At 35.2% G+C, this 18773-nt stretch overlaps 2 protein-coding genes across 3 annotated transcripts in view; one reads left to right on the top strand and one right to left on the bottom strand.

Moving 5' to 3' along the window:
• LOC100369563 (F-box only protein 41-like) overlaps positions 1–7157 on the bottom strand; it is a 39746-nt gene extending 32589 nt beyond the window's left edge. For both annotated transcript variants that reach the window (XM_078008577.2, XM_085504435.1), the window contains exons 1-2: positions 7009–7157; positions 1486–2163 (exon numbers count right to left, since the gene is read on the bottom strand). In XM_078008577.2, the coding sequence (XP_077864703.1) occupies positions 1486–2135 (650 nt within the window). In that variant the 5' untranslated portion in view covers positions 2136–2163; positions 7009–7157. The remainder of the gene's footprint in view (positions 1–1485; positions 2164–7008) is intronic.
• A 3900-nt stretch (positions 7158–11057) lies between these two features.
• On the top strand, positions 11058–18440 carry LOC144350401 (uncharacterized). Its single transcript, XM_078008583.2, has 6 exons — positions 11058–11290; positions 12804–12944; positions 14001–14348; positions 16143–16303; positions 17004–17154; positions 17550–18440. The coding sequence occupies exons 1-6, from the start codon at positions 11092–11094 to the stop codon at positions 17678–17680; spliced, it is 1131 nt and encodes a 376-aa protein (XP_077864709.2). The 5' UTR covers positions 11058–11091; the 3' UTR covers positions 17681–18440.
• The last annotated feature ends 333 nt before the right edge of the window (positions 18441–18773 follow it).

The following is an 18773-nucleotide window of genomic DNA, read 5'->3' as shown; positions in this document are numbered from 1 at the left end:
CACCGTATCCGCGATAAAACGTGATATCAACTAGTACAACGATATCACTGATTGTTACACACTAACAACAGTATCCAAGCAACAAGTCACCTGACCTTGAACAAAGCATGGGTCAAGTATACCACACCTCAACTATTAACAACAACATGAGTACATTTTATAGAATCACTAATACTATTTTGAGATGTAACTACTGTGAAATACTTTATTTTCGCTTGGAATTAATTTTCGCTATTTTCGCTGAAGGAATGATTCACTGAAAATAAAATCCAGCGAATATACCTTTTTCCTATATTTCACATTCAAGTTGTCAGAAATCAGTGAAAATAAATTCAACACAAAAATCTTTTCAGCGAAAATTAATTCCAGCTAAAATAAAGTATTTTACAGTATACATTTACGATGTCAGTAAGTCATTCATACTATGCTTTCAGTACACGCATACATTTACTTCAAACCGCACAAAATCATCGCCTTGCCTTGTAGTAAAATAATACTACAGCTGAGATTATTACCAATACGTGACTATTCTGTGAAACTCTCATCTATATAGTTAACATTATCACTGCTGATACCACTGTACCACAGCTGAAATTTGTGTAAAACAATTGAATTTACACTATTATTAAAACCCAAACACATTTGTTGATATATTGTAAATCACTTTAATTTTGCGAGAGACGCATTTTCATGAGTCAGTGAAAATCGGTAAATTTCATCATGGTCCTATGACATGAGGGTCACCAAATTTCAGGAATGCTGAAAATCTTTAAAACACCTAGCCAAACATTCTTCGAAACGTCTACCTGAATTGTGTTACATTGATGTTGTAGATTTTTTTGAGTTAATATTGGATGCGACAAAGTAGTATGTGGTGAGAATAGGATCACGTCACTGAACACAAACAATTGCAGACATGAATCTCGTGAAATAATTTCTACTGGCATTTGTTGGATTGTTATATCTCACTAAATTACATGTCTAACAAAGCTGGTCAAGTTATTACAAGAACTCTACAAAATGTGCACCATTACATGGTCATATTGACCTCTGCTACAAACACCAGTCAATAATCACCATATTACCATTGCACATACTTTGCATTAGTCTTCACTGAAATGCTATTATTACTGGTGCTTGAGAATACAGTACACACATGCGAACTACACAGGAAAATCGAGACTTGCACTTAAGACAACCAACGCACTGTCTCTAAGTTCATGAAAGTGGAAGAACGTGCAGCAATACAATGGATAACAGATATTTGAGATGCTGAAAGTACTGAAGATATTGTTACTGAGTTTATTATTAGAACACTGATGGGGATTATACAATCAGATCAAGTAACTTATACTGATAACTCCTTGATTGGACACAAATGACCCACCACAAATACAAGTAGTTGGACTCAAGTGAATTTTAAGCTAAAGTTTTATGTTAGCACTATAGACGTACTCATTAGAACCCTCTATTTGCCGTACTTACCGTTCCCTTTCCTTGAGTTCTTTTTCTTTTTCGTCAAGACGCTGCTTCGTATTTGCTAAGTGTTGCACACTGTCATCTATTTGCCGATTCAATATCAAGACATCGTTCTGTAATTTTCGTTTCTCAAGCGTTAATTTCTGTAATTCCTCATGGGCGGTGTCCAATGCTTTATCTTTGCTCTTCAGTTCACTACGCAACCGTTCAATCTCATCGAGATATTTATTCTCGGCATGTCTGTCATTTTTTGGGTATGAGTCGTATAGTTCCTCCGATCGACGCCGCTCATGAAGACTTCTCCTGCTGGACGGCCTCAGGGAATCATCCAAACTACTACGTCGAAAATCGTCAATCGTATGTGCCGGAGAATACAAATCCCTGTCTCGTTTATGCCTTCTTTCTGACTCTTTGGCATGTGCAAGCTGTCGCTCCAGTTCCTTGGCCTCTGCACTAAACTTTTCCCATGGACGAAAGGCAGACTTATGAGTTCTTGGCATTCCAAAAGAACTGTTCGGTGAAAAAATGTCAGGTGCTGGGTAGGTGTGTTCAAACTCTAAATGGGACTTTAATGCAGAGAGGCTGGGAAATCTTCTGGTTTCCCCACATCGAGGGCATCTATAAGGTAGTTCTAATAATACTGACATGTCGTCCATCTTTACACAATACAAATAGTGAGAAATACTGCAAAGACAAAAGATAGTTTGAAGTTACACTCTGAAATCATTCGGATATGTAAGCAAATTGTGGAAAAAGTATAATTAAATTTTCAGTTTTTAATTCTTTTGAGTTTGACCGAATGTTTAATTTCAAATTACCGTACTATGACCAGCAGTAATTCTAAACAAGGGTAAAGGTTATCAGCATCAAATAAGAACAAGCAATATATACCAATCAATTTTGCATTTAAAATATTAAATTTTCACAGATACAATGCAATGTAAAAAATAAAAAAGTTATATTGAACAACTTGAAAAGCAAGATACCTCAGCAATGTATAGCAGTGTATATCCAGCCTCTCTGTCTTATTGAATTATTGTATCTATACTGAGTTTAATGTCTCTATCAACGGTATTCAAAGATCAGCCTTTAATGAGGGGAGGCAAGGGGGGTAGCTGGTACGGTTTTACGGGAAATAAAAAGGGCGTTTTACAATTTACAAGGAAAAAAAAGACGTTTTTACAGTTTACAGTGTTAAAAAAAGGAACATTGAATGGTCCGAAGAGCTCTCCGGCTCAAATTCTCCACCATTGCTGCGCCGTGTGTAAAGATGCACGCGCATATTACCCTCGCGATGCTCTTCATTCGGTTAGAGGGCCTTTTACGTCTTGACATTTAATTTTGTAGTGAATTGTGTCATCTAGTCATTTTACAGTTTCTGAAATGTAATTTCCCTAGATTTTTTTTTACGATTTTTTTTATTTGGATGTAAATTCTTGTACATACCGAGAAAAATGACACATTTTTACAGTGTACGAAAAATATATTTGATTGATTACGTTGTACGTCTAGCTTGTGATTACAGAATTACGGAATTTATTTTTTTCAATTTACGTAGTACGAACAAAAAAATATTGCTATTACGTTGAATGAAAATAACCCTTGCCCCCCCTTTAATCCTTTCTTATGTATTTGTATACATTTTGTTGTTGTCAATACTTATATTGATTCACTGAAGTAGCTGTATTCATACTATGTCAAGGATTATTGCATCAAACAACACTGTTAAAGTCGGTCTCATGTACTGATTAGCTGCCAGCGTGTGTCAATTAAATTACTGAATTGCTATTACTAATTTTAATACATGCTGATATATTTATATAATGTCTGATAATCAGACATCTTTTGTAGGCATATCTTGTTGCTTAGCAACACACAGTATGTGTTAACTAATTTTGTATATATATATATATATATATATATATAACAATGGCATAGTATGCATGTGTGTGCTTTTTTTAAAACAAACTTCCATGTGCAAATTTTAAATTTCAACCTTTGTTGGTGCAATATTATTCATATTCTTCAATGTTTTTCTGTAATTTCTTTGTTAATTTTTTACTAAATGGACATAATTTCCATTTGGCGACTGTTCTTGATAAATTGTGTTGATAACAAATATTGAAAAAATAATGTGGGTTTGTTGTATGAAAAGTGACAAAGGACGACTTCACCAGTTATTAATTTAAAAGTGGTATCGGATTTCAACCACATAAAACATGGCAGTTATTAATTTTTTCCATATAATGAAAAACTATACATAAGCAGATAGTAATGAAATTGACTACGTGCAGACCTGAGATACGTTATTTACCTCCGTCAACGGCCGATAATTAGTTGTATGGATTTAGTGAGTGGCATATATGGATTATGAAATTAACGTGCACAGATGGCATATGTTTATAATCGTTATTTCATATATTTGATATTAATAAATGTAGTGTTTGTTCTCAGTGTTATGATCCGATACACTATATAAGCAGTTAAGTGTCATGTATGGACTCAACTATTTATCTATATCACTATTGTTCCTGTATTTTGAGAACAAAATTCAAGAGTTATTGGTGTTGAATCTTGATTGATTTTGCAAATTCAACGACTACATGTATGTCATTTTTTGTCTAGACAACCAACTATCCCATCATGCATAGCTGTTTCAGATATAGTTTTTAGAGCAGGCTAAACAAAATAAACTTAGGGAAGTATGTGATGTTCAAGGCTGGCTCGGGCACAGTGAGGAGTAACTGTTAAATTTTGTATGGAAAACTGGGTTTGCATCGAATTTACTGAAACCTAAACAATGTGTCTGGTACGATATACTGTAATTGCACTGGGTTTTAATTTCGCTATTTTCGCTGATAAGTAAAATCCGCTAAATTAATATATATAAACATGTAAAATAACAATAAAACTAGTGAAATTGAAATATAGTGAATATGCTTAAAACATCAAAATAGCGAAATTAAATGTCCCTGAGAAATAAATGGTTTTATAGTGTATAACACATAAGAAAAAAATGCAGTCGTCTTCAGCTCTAACAAAAATCCAGCTAAACAAATTAAGTATTAATGTTAGTACTCCACTTTTGTGTTCCACTCTTTGTTTTTTTGTTAAGGTCGTAAAAAAATGTCATTCGAATTCAAGCTATGTCAGCTACACCATCACATTTTTCACAATTGCACTTTGCAAATTGTCATATGAAGCCTTGTCATTTGAAAATGGACGGCAAGTTCTCCTGAACACAATCAGTGATTAGGGGAACTACATTTTTGTATTAAATCTCTTTAAACTGGTGTGAATAGGTTGATTTAAGTGAGTGATAGGGAATGGAGTGATCACTCTTCTCAAATGGCATGCAATGTGATATCAAAAACACTTTCTAAGGACACCAGACATTTACACATACAACACCATAATTTTGGAGCAATATTTTGTATATTTTTAAGTATTGTTCAATAATTTTTTAACCAAATGGATATAATTTCCCATTAGGTACAGGTTTTGATGACATTTTAAGGAAAAATATAGAAAAACAAATTGTGACAAAAGTCAATTTTAGTGTTTAATATGGCTTTAATATGTGGTCATTTTCTTGAGGAAGATGATGAGTTGTTCCTGGTGTAAGCTTAGTAGCACTCTAAGATCATAGCTTTACTGGGAGTCTTCAGGTTTTATGTAAAATATTTGATGGTACATGCTATGAATTGTGGGAAATATGTAATGAACCACTGAAGTAATTTGGAACAGACATGAATCTCAGTGAATCAATGTACAATAGAACAAAAACACAAGTAATATAATTTGAACAAACAATAAAATGGAAAGCCGAAATGATCGTCATATTCAAACAAGTTGAGAATTATTGAAAATTTAACATTTATTGCATTTTATTTGCCACAATTAATGCATATTCAAGATCATCACATTTCACGCAGAGACCCCTAAGACTACAATAAAGCTATATAACCTCAGAGTTCACCTAGCATACTGACAAGTATAGGAACCATATGCTCTTGATAACGTATGGACTCTAATTCGTGTGGCTAAATAAGTGTTAATTAAATAAAGAATAAATATCAGCGCAGCACAAAGTAGGTATAACAAGAATTGTTTTTGTTGAAAAACATTTGTTAAAAACAATAAAATTCAGACTATGTTTGCAAAGGTAAACACTAGCAAGAGTTTCTGGATATGATATTTTAAGCCAAATATAATAAATTCTGTGTTTCCAGTAATCTCACATACCCATAATTAGGAGGAAATTGAAAATTTTATTTTATGCAAATGAGCAAAAAATTATTTATTTCTAAACAAATTCAGCATGGTAAAAACACTAATATTGTATTTCATTTACTTTCTGTGGTTAATGAATTTAATGATTAATGATTGTGATCAAAGAAAACCACACATTAGGGGGAAAAAATAAAAAATTCCTGCCGACCGACCCAGTATTTTTTTTGCTCTTTACTGGAAACACTATGTAACATAGGACTAATTTATATACTATCATTTGTTTTTGCAAAGGTTGCAACATGTGTCTTACCAGTATGTGTTTAATTTCACTATAATGGTATACATACATATTGACAATCCCATGGGTGGTCTTGCCAAAATCATTCAATGTTATCACTGCTTAATAATAAATACTGTGGAATACTTTATTTTCGCTGGAATTAATTTTCGCTGAAAATGCTTTTTGGGCGTTTTGCTTGGAATTTATTTTCACAGATTTTTCATGAGTTTAATGTGAAATATAGGAAAAAAAGTATATTCGTTGGATTTTATTTTCACGGAATCATCCCTTCAGCGAAAATAGCGAAAATAAATTCCAAGCGAAAATAAAGTATTCTACAGTAGTCCTAAGAAAAGGACTAATTGGAAACAGAATTTCAATTTGTGATTTATCGTCTTCCTATTAGGGACTATTCTGATATTTAGGGGTGAGTATTTATGGGAAATATCAGACGGTGTGAGTCAATGCTATTTATTTTTATATTTTATACTCAACTATTTTTACACTGACAGAGTAATAATACACGTCACGAATAAACAAATGATTACATAAACGCCAACGTTAGTTCAATGGGTCAACAATTATAAACAGACTCAAAGATACAATATATGCTACTATTTGTGTGTGGTGTCACCAACAACAAAGGTCATAAAATGACTCGCGTGTGTAACATAATGTACGGGCAAGCGTTATTTATTTGGCCCAGTGCCGGCACGGCGAATATTATTGGTTAGCACACAGTCCCGTGCTGAGCTTCGCGTGATCTGGTCCCTGGGCATTCAAAATAATAACAATCTGTATCACCAACGCATTGATCAAGAATCAACGTTTTCATGTCGTCCGCTAAGACCGATAGACAGACAGGCGTGTCACTGAGATGGGGATACTGATGCCCGTCTGTGTTTCGTAGGCTACAGCTGTTGCATGCGGGTCTAATGTGATTTCGATCGAGACGATCGTCGGTCAGCAACATTGACAATTTATACGGATTCGAACGTAAGAATGACAAAACTTACCGCTTAAATCATCGTGTGCTCAATCTCTGTGTGTTTGTCCCTCAACTGACAGGAGTTAAAATAAAAACAAGTTTCACATTATATCCATTCAGACCAATTTCGTGGAGGTTGTGATCACCAATACCAACCACGTCGCGTCAGCCATAGTCTACATTGGTTCCGCCTATGAGGGCGCTCTTTTTATTTTTCTGTTTGTTGGTTGCGGCGCAAGACTGACTGCTGTGGGCTATGACGAAGAACCGACCAGCGTGTTCAGTGGCGGTGGCACCCCCGAAAAATGCGCGACTGCTTGCGCCTTTATTTTAAAGTTTTTTTAAGGTATGTGGCGATAGTTAAATATTTACCGAATCACAAGTACGTAACAAAAAAACACAAAAAATACAAAATAATTAAACAAATTATGTTGTGTGTTTCATCATTTATATGTATAAAAATTATGTATGCTGCTCATGCAGCCTCGGGGACTAAGGTTTATCCGTCCGTGGAGCTAAAAAAAAGACCCCGTGGTTCATCATGGGCAGTTTCAACTAAACCATTCGCTATTGCCATTGTTTTTATCATATTGACATTTCAAGGTAAAAGATTCTAAAAAACTGCTTTTATATTTCGTGGAGAGAGTGATTCGGAACAAACCCTTTTCAATGGGAGGAAATTCTCATTTCGCATTCTAATGCCGTCAATAGCGGGCGTACCAACCTGACTTTTTTTATACAAAATGTAATGATTTTAGATCATCGCACCAACACATTATTGATTCCCAGACAATCAATAGTCAGCATACATGTAGTGTAAAATACTTTATTTTCGCTTGCAACTAATATTCGCTGAAGGAATGATTCTGTTAAAATAAAATCCTGCGAATATCATATCACATTAAACTCGTTAAAAATTGGTGAAAATAAATTTCATACTAAACATTCAAAAGTCTTTTCAGCGAAAATTAATTCCAGCTAAAATAAAGTAATTTACAGTATATATATATATATATATATATATATATATATATTGTAAAATATCATAGCCACCCAGTTCTATTTGCTTACCAACATTCGAATTTAGAAACGAGATAGTTTTTTGGCATGAAAAATGTAAACATCTATAATCGGAGTAAATTTTACAAGAACCTATACAATCTATATATGTTTAGGAAGCCCTTGACTTGTACTTTTCTATTATTAATATTTTGTGAACATTGTGTTTGTTTTAGCGTCACGTGATTCTGAAAATCGGCGCGGCTGATAATTAACTAACGTGAATACATTTTTAAATGTCAGCTCTACGGTCATGCATGCGGCCAAAAACTTTACACTGTTTTGAAGCAAGGGTCATGAAGTTTAAATCCGTATTTCTATTATTTAAATTTAGTTTTTTTTTTCCTCTCCGAAAATGGAAAATTTCAAGCACGTTTTTTGGTGTTGAAGTTAGTGTATACCGGTGGTTTGCGCGAGGTTTGTGAAAATACGCGATAGAATTTCGCAAAAATGTAAATACGGATACGAAGCCAACATATTCGAGAGTACGAAAAGCCAAACGGCGACATCGTAGCGCTACTCACTGAAACGCCATTTAAAATTAGGTCAACGGCAATTGCCAGAAATCGAACACCGAGAAATCGGCACTTTTATTATTTTAAACTTCAATCAAGGTTAACTCCCGTTTTAGCAGCAACAATTATATAGGTTGGTAGTAAATAAATTACCTTGAAGGTTGTTTTCAGAAAAAATCATGATTCGACATTTATGTCTGTGAAAAAACTGTATTTTTACCGTTTTCTTTCACGCTATGGAGTTTTGACACGGTCTGTGCTGATAACGAACGGTGACGTCATTCATTACAGCTGGGATTATGCAAAGTGGGCGGTTCTGTTTGCAGGTAGCAAACAACACAAATACTACACTGGGCAGTTGAAGTGTTTGTCAACATAGCGTATTTATGTTTGGGCCGTTTTATTTGCAAACTTATTTTCTTGAGTATTCCACAAGTTTCAAAGTCTTTTAGAGACACAAGAACACTTTCCGACAATAATTATCAGCCTCCCGCGAGCAAACTTGCGCAGAATACGGTAGGTAGAATAAGAAAATGGAATGACGGCTGCGGGGTAAGTTTTTTTATGTGTGGAATTGGAAGAAATGCAGAGTAAATTTTCAACACGAAAATATTGTAAATCATCATCCGACGAGACCGTTTTTGTTGGACTTGTTATTTTCGGGAGGGACCTTTTGTAGTGTTCGTGCAAGTTTAGTTTTCATTTTACCTGAATAAGCCTAAAGCGATTTTCAGACAAATTCGAAGGAAACGCTGCCCCTCCTCACCAAAGTGTTCGTCTTACAGCACATTTACATGCACTCTTTTTGCAGGTACGTCGGACTTTGGTTTGATTTTGGTTTAAAATAGTAACAACCACCATCAGCTAAATTCAAGTCCATTATATTCGCAAATAATTGTGCTGCATCAAGTTTTAAACTTGCCACTTTATCGTGAAGAATTTTTTTTTCTCATGATGATAACAGTGATCAATCACTGTCAACAGACTGTAATATTTGTTTCAATTGACGACTCTTTCAACGTAATTCGACCAATGAAAATGCAGTGTTCTAAAATATTGACAGACACTAAACAACCCCACGTGGTTTCTAGTTATGGCTATGACGGGGCTTCAAAGTGTCTTTTTGTCGTCTTTTTGTTGCTTTAACCGGACTTTCCTGGTCTGTTTATAATTCACACTTCCGCATTGAATACGTCGTACTATCTTGGGAAACATCCTTTACCGTTGTGAGTACCGCCGTTGAGGAAACGAAAACTGCTGTGAATGACGGTGGAGTCAATGAAAGTAAATTACTGAACAGCAAACTTCAAGAGGTGTTAGCTGGGGAAGCTAACTCTGGAGAAGAAGATGACGAATTTGACTTTTTGGACGAAGACAGTTTGAAGGTGAAGATATCACAGATGCCCTTCAAGTATTTGTGAATGACGCTGACGAATCCGACGTTGGGGGCTTTTAGATTTACAGCCAAAACAAAGTCAGCTTGTACTTTCAGTTGCGAGACGTGACCCCCAAAAAACGCAGTCAGTGATACATTTCGAAGACAAAAATACAAAACAATCGCAATCAAAGACGCCGACCACGCGCGTTAGAAATAAATAGAACACGCTGTTTCACTGGCTTCTTTCACTCACGCAATATAATTATGCTATTTCCAAACGCTTATATTGATCACTGTAAAAGTGGATAAATTCAAACCAGCCATCAAATTAAAAATTCGGATCTCGTTGAATGTCAATCAACACGGAACTCGGTAAGGGTCAAGGCCCCCTGATCTGATCCTAAAAAGCATATAATGTATCAAACAGAAATAAAAAAAAAAATAAAAAATCTCCAACTGTGACATTGTACTTTTATTTTGACAACAGATTTAAAAATAACATTTAGAACGTAAATTTGTCTTCCCAAAATATTTTTAAAAAATCTTTAAAAATACCAAACTGCCGTTAAACGGCCCGGGCGAATTTATGACAAAATCCGGTAACATGTGATACACTCATGTACTATTTTGTTTGTACAAATTTTTTTGTGTTTCGAAAGTGTTTTTTGTTTTTGTTTTTGCTGTACAGCTTCCTCCTCATGAAACGAAGCAGTGCACATATCTTATCAGCTGTTTGTAAACTACAAACAGATATCTTATCAGTTGTTTATAAATAGCTTAGCCCCAGTTCAGTTATGTTTGTTAGGCATGAATATTAATGAGAAGTACTGGTGGGGTGTACACTGGATAAACAAAAACTTGGCCATTTGTTTGCACACAAGAAAAAAACCAGTTTACTTGTACAAGATATTATTTTTTCAATAAAATAAATACACTAATGTATGTGGCATGCCTTATGGAGCTATGCTTGTGATTTTCAAAAAAAAATGTGAAAAGTGCCCAAAAAACTATTCCGCTACCTTAATACAGCAAACCTTTTCAAAATACGTGTAGCGCCATCACGCGATAAGGATGAATAGTCAACTTCAGGTCTGATTCAACTTTAACCCCATCACTGGTATAGACGCGGAAATATAATTCGATATACATTTATGACATCATGAACTCGGCTGCCACGGACGCGCTGATGTGGATTAGCTCTTTGGCAACGGGTGTAGATCGTAGAAACCATCATGCGAACCAATCTGAAAGTGAAACTAGTAAACAGTTGCAATTATTGGCGACATTCGCCCCCATGCTGAAAGAACGCCTTATACCAACAACGATTCTCGCTCATCTGGGTACATTACTATCGCAAGGTTAGTAAGACAATGCTACTGTATTTCTTATGCTAACGATTACTTGTATTTTGTATGTATTTATTTATTTATTTACACCAGAAAAAGAAAATATACATAACACAATTCATTTTTGCTTATTACCACTGCAAAGGATTCTGGTGTGGGTCATGGAAATAGCTCATTTGAGCTTGTCGAGTCCTAGACCCGGAAGAAAAAATAATATTGTACTGACGTGTGGATTATCATAAATTTATCATATACATATATTTTTATCGTGATATGGCGCAAAATTATAGTTCAATTACTAAATATCAAAATTAAATAAATAAGTCATTGAAATTGCTGAGTGAATATGAACATTATTTTGTCGCATAATAAACAAATCACTAAATTTAATAAATTATTTTCCACAAAATTAACTAATCACTAAACTGCAAAATCAAGCAAACAATCAGTCTGTCGATCAAACAAATATCAAAAGGTAGTCATATATATGTATATGTGATTTTTATGTTCTATCCTGATATGGTGAACACTCATAATTCAATTGAATAAATAATCACTTAATTGCAAAATAAATAGATTAATATTTTTCTAATCGTAAAACAATCAATCACATTGTACAATCTATCAGTCAATTAGTCGGCTTGTCAATCAGTTAATCAGTCAGTCTGCAGTGAGTTGTCAATCAATAGTCGTATAATTAATCGGAATATTGAGATATAAGTTCAGCTTTTAAAAAAAGTATCTACTAATATTGGCAATTTGTAGTTCTGGTCTTACTGAATTCCAATGCTTAATTGATGCAAACTTTATGTTATGCTGGGTTATAGAAAGTTTTGTTTTTGGTATAGAGAGGCTGCCACTTCTATTTATTTTAGTGGGATAATTATGAGAAGGAGTGTTGATGTAGTTCTCAGGACAGCGTGCGAAACGATTTTTATTTATATCGAAAATAAATAGACAAGAGTGGAATTTACATAGTTTGTGAATGTCCAGAATTTGAAGAAAACGGAACAGTGGTGCAGGATGCGAGTTCCATTTTGAAAAGTGATAAGAATAGAATAAGAATATACTTATAATGTCGAATTTGTGAGATTATACCAATTTTAGATATGCGTTCTTGTTTTAGATAAATGCCAGACTTACTACAAACGGCTTCCAAAGGTACGACAAGCAATAAATTAGCAGATAGTTAGATGATTACTCGTAGTATCAAAAGTATATGTAGTTACAACTTACTTCTGTTTAATATGGACGAGAATATGTAATTTTTAATATTGCCGTTTGATACTATATGTTGATGACATTGATTTATAATGACGTGAAAACGATCTTCTTGTAGCACACATTAGAGTATTTATTCGATGAAATAATGCATTGTTTTGGTACGTACAATAACAAGCAATGTTTTCAACTAACGAACACAGCTGTGTGTCACACAGACGCAACATTATTAGTTCATGATCAATCATATTCCAATAAGGTCAGAGTATCGAACAACGTTTTCGTCCATTTTGTATCTTTCTAGATGTATTGAGTGACATTCAACGTATTCATCGGATCCAGGGACAAAGAGCAGCAGTGAATGAACTCTTGGAACAGTTACATATGTCGTCAGTCGATAACCCTGGATGGTTCCGTATGTTTATGGATGCTTTGCGAGAATCCGGTAAAATACTTTTCCTAATCATTATGCTCACAAGTGACAACTGGAGAACAAACTAAATTGACACTAAATTTTGTGAAATACTGTAAAATGACTAATTTTTACTTAGTTTAAATTTCACTGATTTAGTATTTCAGGCATATTCACACCGATATTCAGCGGGTTTTAAATTTACGGTTTTATCATTTAGATAATGTGCTCTATGCTCAATTTTACATATTCCCTTGGTTTTAATTCAGCGCATTTGTCAGTCAGTGAAATAAGCAAAATTAAAACCTAGTGAATAATTAACCCTTTTACAGTACCATTTTTGTTTTCACATACATGTTGCCTAATTCAAACTTTGAGGGCATGGCAACTAGCTGAAATCACTCAGGCTGAAAATAAATGCAGAATAAGAAGTTTAAGTCATGGGGGTACACAGTCTCAGTAACTTGCCGGAGGGAGGATTTATTCAAACTCAGAGAAATACAACTTTCTTGTAAGTTGTGCCCTCTAGCGACAACGCTTTTGAGTGGCGTCACATGTATGATGTAGATGGATGCAAGCACTCTATTTTGTGGGCCGGCATGCTATTTAGTTGAAAAGCCATTCTTTAAATATTTAAACGCGGCGGTCGTCGCGCAGCGCGTGTTTGAATTTCATGTAAATAAACACGCGTTGTATACGTCGCTATGAGTCCCATATCGAACAGGACGCGGCACGACGACTGCCGCCATTTTAGAATAACTATCTTATTTATTAGCGAGTCATAGACGAAAAGCAATATCGACGTTATGAACGTAGTTCTTTGCCCTTACCCGTGATCATAATACAATGTTTGAAACAAGAATAGGTGATGAAGAAAGAGCATAATATACTAATAAAAATAAGATGTTTTGATTTGAATAAATGTTCACAGAATTCATGCATCAAGCGTCTAGTGTCCATTGTCAAATGAGTTTGATTATTATACTAAGTGGCTTGAAATATAATCACAACGAACTGAAATTATAATTTGATTGGTCAGTTTTGAAATAATTTCTTAATTTGACACTTAAAAATTTCTATTTCTACTAGATAATGCCCACTTAGCTGATTATATCGAGGGAACCAGTACTGATAATTTGGAGGAATTCGAAAGTTTCAAAAGAATCATCCGAATTTGTGCTCCTCGACTTGAAAGCATCATCCCTTCTCAAATCCTTCCGTATTTGACATCGCTCAATAACCATGATACTGAACAGATTTTTGCTGACGAAAGGAATTATGGTCCGCGCCAGGCAGCGTTTACATTAATCTGCAGAGTTCTACAAAAAGGTGGCGAGTGGTTCCGAGAATTCACCATTGCACTCAGAGAAGTAGGTCGGAGTGACCTGGCGGAGCTTCTTGATCCCGATGGTAAAATTTGTATTGGAAGTACCGAAGGTAAGAACCGACAAGACCCCAGTAACACAGCAACATTAGCCCTGCGTACAGTGCTGTGTGTACGGGACGCGTTCAGTTGATAGATGTCCCCACCACAGCCCTAGCCCTGCGTACCTCCATAGACAAAGTCCGGGAGGGAGCGCACCGTAATTGGTGCGCAAGTTAAAAATAAGTAGTTTCCCAGCCGAAATCGGTTGAAATGACGAGAGTTATCCGTAACAATCATTACAAAGTTATCTGAAACTGAAATGTCTTTAAAATGCGACTAGTAAAGACGGACAAAATGTAAACGCGTAGGTACTGGAGAAATTATCCACCAAGCGCCGCCATTTTTAATTTCATTCACGCAAGAGAATGTGTTTGTTTTTAGGTCAAAGTAGCCGATTTCATCCACAATTGGACTCCGAACTGGGAGTTCTGGATATATCTGGTGATCGATCACCATTTTTGGTACCTGGGCATGCTATTTCATTAAAAAAATTATATTTTTCAAAGTTCCGTACTTTGTCTATGGAGGTACGCAGGGCTGTGGTGGGGACATCTATCAACTGAACGCGTCCCGTACACACAGCACTGTACGCAGGGCTACAGCAACATATGATGCTATTCGTGGCCGGTAACAACTTAAATTACAATAAAGAGGGGAGGCAAGGGGGGTAGCTGGTACGGTTTTACGGGAAATAAAAATGGCTTTTTACAATTTACAAGGAAAAAAAGACGTTTTTACAGTTTACAATGTTACAAAATGGAACATTGAATGGTCCAAAGAGCTCTCCGACTCAAATGCTCCGCCATTACTGCGCCGTGCGTAGAGACGCATGCGCATATTACCCTCGTAATGCTCTTCATTCGGTCTTGGACATTCAATTTTGTAGTGAATTGTGTCATCTAGTCGTTTTACAGTTTCTGAAATGTAATTTCCCTAGATTTTTTTTTTACGATTTTTTTTATTTGGATGTAAATTCTTGTACGTACCGAGAAAAATGACACATTTTTACATTTTACGAAAAAAATATTTGATTGATTACGTTGTACGTCTAGCCTGTGATTACAGAATTACGGAATTTATTTTTTCTATTTACGTTGTACGAACAAACAAATATTGAAATTACGTTGAACGAAAATAAACCTTGCCCCCCCCCTCAATAAAGAGTGTGCTATATAATAACGGCATTGAGCGCAACGTATCATATTATTGGAATTTTAAATTACAAACCAACAAAACAAAGACAGAACATGTTTTGACAGTTTATATTCAGAGAAAGAATGCACCGTGAACATTGTTTAACGAATCGTTGTTTGGCGTGTTTTATATATATAGCTTGAAATGACTTATTTAAAGCGGGAGGGTCGTCACCTGCGCACACGCGGGAATTGAGTTCCAAGCTACGATAACAACACACGCTAAAAACGCAAAGGCTCATGGGTAGACGCTTGTTTGTAAACAATGGCACGCTATGACCATCTGACCCATGCGCAGGTGACGACTCCCCGGCTTTAATTACTTCACACACATATATACTAATATTTTATATATTCATATTTATACATGTTAGCCTAATCTTTCTAATGTCCGATGTGTGTAAATTATTTACTAATTCAACATAAGGCCAGAGGTGTATGAAATGAATAAACAAGTATCAAATAGTAATCATCAAATAAACTGAATATTCATTATTATATTTGCATCTTCGTTTTGTGGCGTGGAGTGCACTTCAAGTTGTATTTACGATTCCGTCAAGTTCTGGTGCTGTAAATCATGATCATTCTAACTTATTGGTTTATTTTAAGCAGCGACTGTCGGCGGGGCGGCTTCCGACGTTAATGCTGACCCTACCGATGAATCTGATAAAGATTCCGGCCGTGAAACATATCTATTTGATAATCATACAATCCAGATACTTAATCCAACCACGGAAAGGAACCAGTCTACTACAAGTCTTTTTAAAAGAATGGTGATTATAAATTCTTTCAAATTTCTATCCATTTCTCGAAAATGATATAATTGTATATATAATCTTAATATTTTGCGAGTAACTATCTATTGACAAGAATGTTTAAATGTGTATCAAAGCGTTCATATTAATTTCATAACTGAGTAAGTTCGTGACAAAAAAAAAACTACACTGCTTCAAACGTTGGGCCATCTAGCGACGTACATGGGTGAATTACGCCGTTAATAGTGTCGATATACTTATTAGTTTTAGTCTGTTGCCGTCGTTCAATGGAAAATACCGTTGTATTGTAAATGCCAAATGAATGCACTGCAAACATTGTCGTTTATTTGAACGGTTTTGCTTACACCCATCTGCCGCCATTATGACGTAGATCGTCGCTTGAGGGCGGTAATTATTGGAAAGGTGTATCACCACTATTAAGCACATTGGTTATTCGTTGGTTTTTAATTTCGCTATTTCCGCTGATAAGTAAAATCTGCCAAATTAAATCCATGTGAACATGTAAAATGCATCGAAATAGTAAAATTAAACGCCAGTGAAAATAAATGACGGTTTTACAGTAGTTAAGATACTAGAATTATGTTCAGGCAAGGAATGAACTTTGAACAAGATCATCGTTATATCCAAGAAGACTTTTGTAAACTGTGATTATTTAAGTTTCCTCTATTGTTAACTCTTGATTGTTTTAATTATTCAGCATAATATTGGAACACTTCAAGATCGTACTCATTACCTACCTACCTCTGAAGATGGTAACATTCAAAGTGATGAAATTCAAACTAGCAATTCTCCGCCGAATAGTCCCTTGGCTGGTGACGTCATGGAAAAACACGATGTCGAAGACACGGGTATGAACATAATGTTTATGAAAATAGTAGTTGATAAACGTTCGAATCGTGAACTTTATTATCTTTATTAGTCTTACTTCAGTTATTATTCGTCAAATAGAACATAACAAATCTCAAAAACAAAACAGCATTTGTTATACAACCACGTCAAATTAATATCGACTATGTAAACAACGACACGAACACCCATGGCCATTTTCATCGCAAAAATGCTTCGTCGATAGAGGGCGCCGTATTAGAAGGGCATGATGAATGATTCTCGTGTTGCCATGTACTGTATATTTGTTTATCTTAGTTACGTCTGTCGTTATGCTTCAATTGTAATATGATGTCCATTCGCAAATGTTGAGAAATAATATTCCCGTCACTTACTCACTCGTTTAATTTCATTCCAGAAAAATTTAAGTCTGGCAGCAAACTTGATAAAACCATGAAAAAGAAATCTGTCGAAGATGGCGAAGAATCATCGGAACAGAATACGACATTGATGGACGACTTGACGATTGGTGATGAAAATAGAAGCTAAAAGATTAAGATAACAAAGAGGATGATGGTGACAGTCGCCACATATTTTACTGATCATGCTGTTGGTGCTGTATACATCGAACTGGTTAAATAACAATCCTTAATTTCATTACATAAATACGAGCGCAAATGTTCTAGTTCATCACCATAGATTGTTACTGAATACAATTCTATATAAAAAAATGTGTCTAGGTGTACTTGTTAAATGTCGTTCACTGACAGGACGCGCTACAATCTGCAAGTTAGTAGTACACTGTGTTGTGTATAGGTGTTGTGCGTTACAAGTATTACTTATAGCGGGGGGAGGGGTAAACCGTTCGTATGGCTATTTTTATTTGGTGACGTCACGTGATTGTATAGTGAAATACTACTACATGTCGCTGTGGATGCACCATGACAACAAGAGGAAACAATATAGTATCATCTTTACCGCGATAAATGTTCGCAAAACAATATGTGAAATTGAATGATGTTTTTTTTTTTTTTTTTGTTACAACCTTTCGTAATTTTATTTGATAGGGCAACCTTCGCAGATTATGGGAATACCATTGTTGATTTATTTCGTTTTACCATCGTCCGACTACACGGTTTCGTATCCGTTAACACATGATCCTGCGTACGAACGGAGGCAGTAAGCAGAAAATTCAAGATAGGTTTTATTAAAATATTACATATCTATATTGATTGGGACTGACTGATGTGTTTGTATGTTACAAATTGCATTAGTTTATATAAATTTGGTTGTTCAGGATTACTTCAAAGTGGAGTTTGTGTTGTTTTTTCTCGAATTTTCACCGGCCCGACCGGCGTTCCACAGCAGCGCGCACAGAGCCCATAGAAATGCATGTACAGTTGTGCGCGTCTTAGCAACGTGGAACGTCTGTGACGTAGCTCCGCCCCCGAGGATAGCTACATGCCATTTTAGTGAATTTGACTCATTGCATGAATTAACTGAATCTTAATTTAGCTAAAGTGCCAACAATTTCATTGTGAGATTATACTTTATTTTAAATTAGTGACATCTTGAATTAGCGAAATTACATATTAACTAAATTAGCTAAAATAACATGCTAGCTAAAAAGACATGTTTTACA

The sequence above is a fragment of the Saccoglossus kowalevskii genome, chromosome 10 (assembly GCF_978046115.1).
Source record: "Saccoglossus kowalevskii chromosome 10, keSacKowa6.1, whole genome shotgun sequence".
NCBI lineage: Eukaryota > Metazoa > Hemichordata > Enteropneusta > Harrimaniidae > Saccoglossus > Saccoglossus kowalevskii.
The sequence above is the reverse complement of the archived record's forward strand: the minus strand, read 5'-3'. Positions and strand labels throughout refer to the sequence as shown.

Excerpts from the sequence above, each read along its gene's own strand:
- LOC144350401 (XM_078008583.2), top strand. The coding sequence starts at position 11,092 with ATGAACTCGGCTGCCACGGACGCGCTGATGTGGATTAGCTCTTTGGCA. Across the intron at positions 11,291-12,803 it reads GGGTACATTACTATCGCAAG|ATGTATTGAGTGACATTCAA; the intron begins GTTAGTAAGACA and ends GTATCTTTCTAG. Across the intron at positions 14,349-16,142 it reads TTGTATTGGAAGTACCGAAG|CGACTGTCGGCGGGGCGGCT; the intron begins GTAAGAACCGAC and ends TATTTTAAGCAG.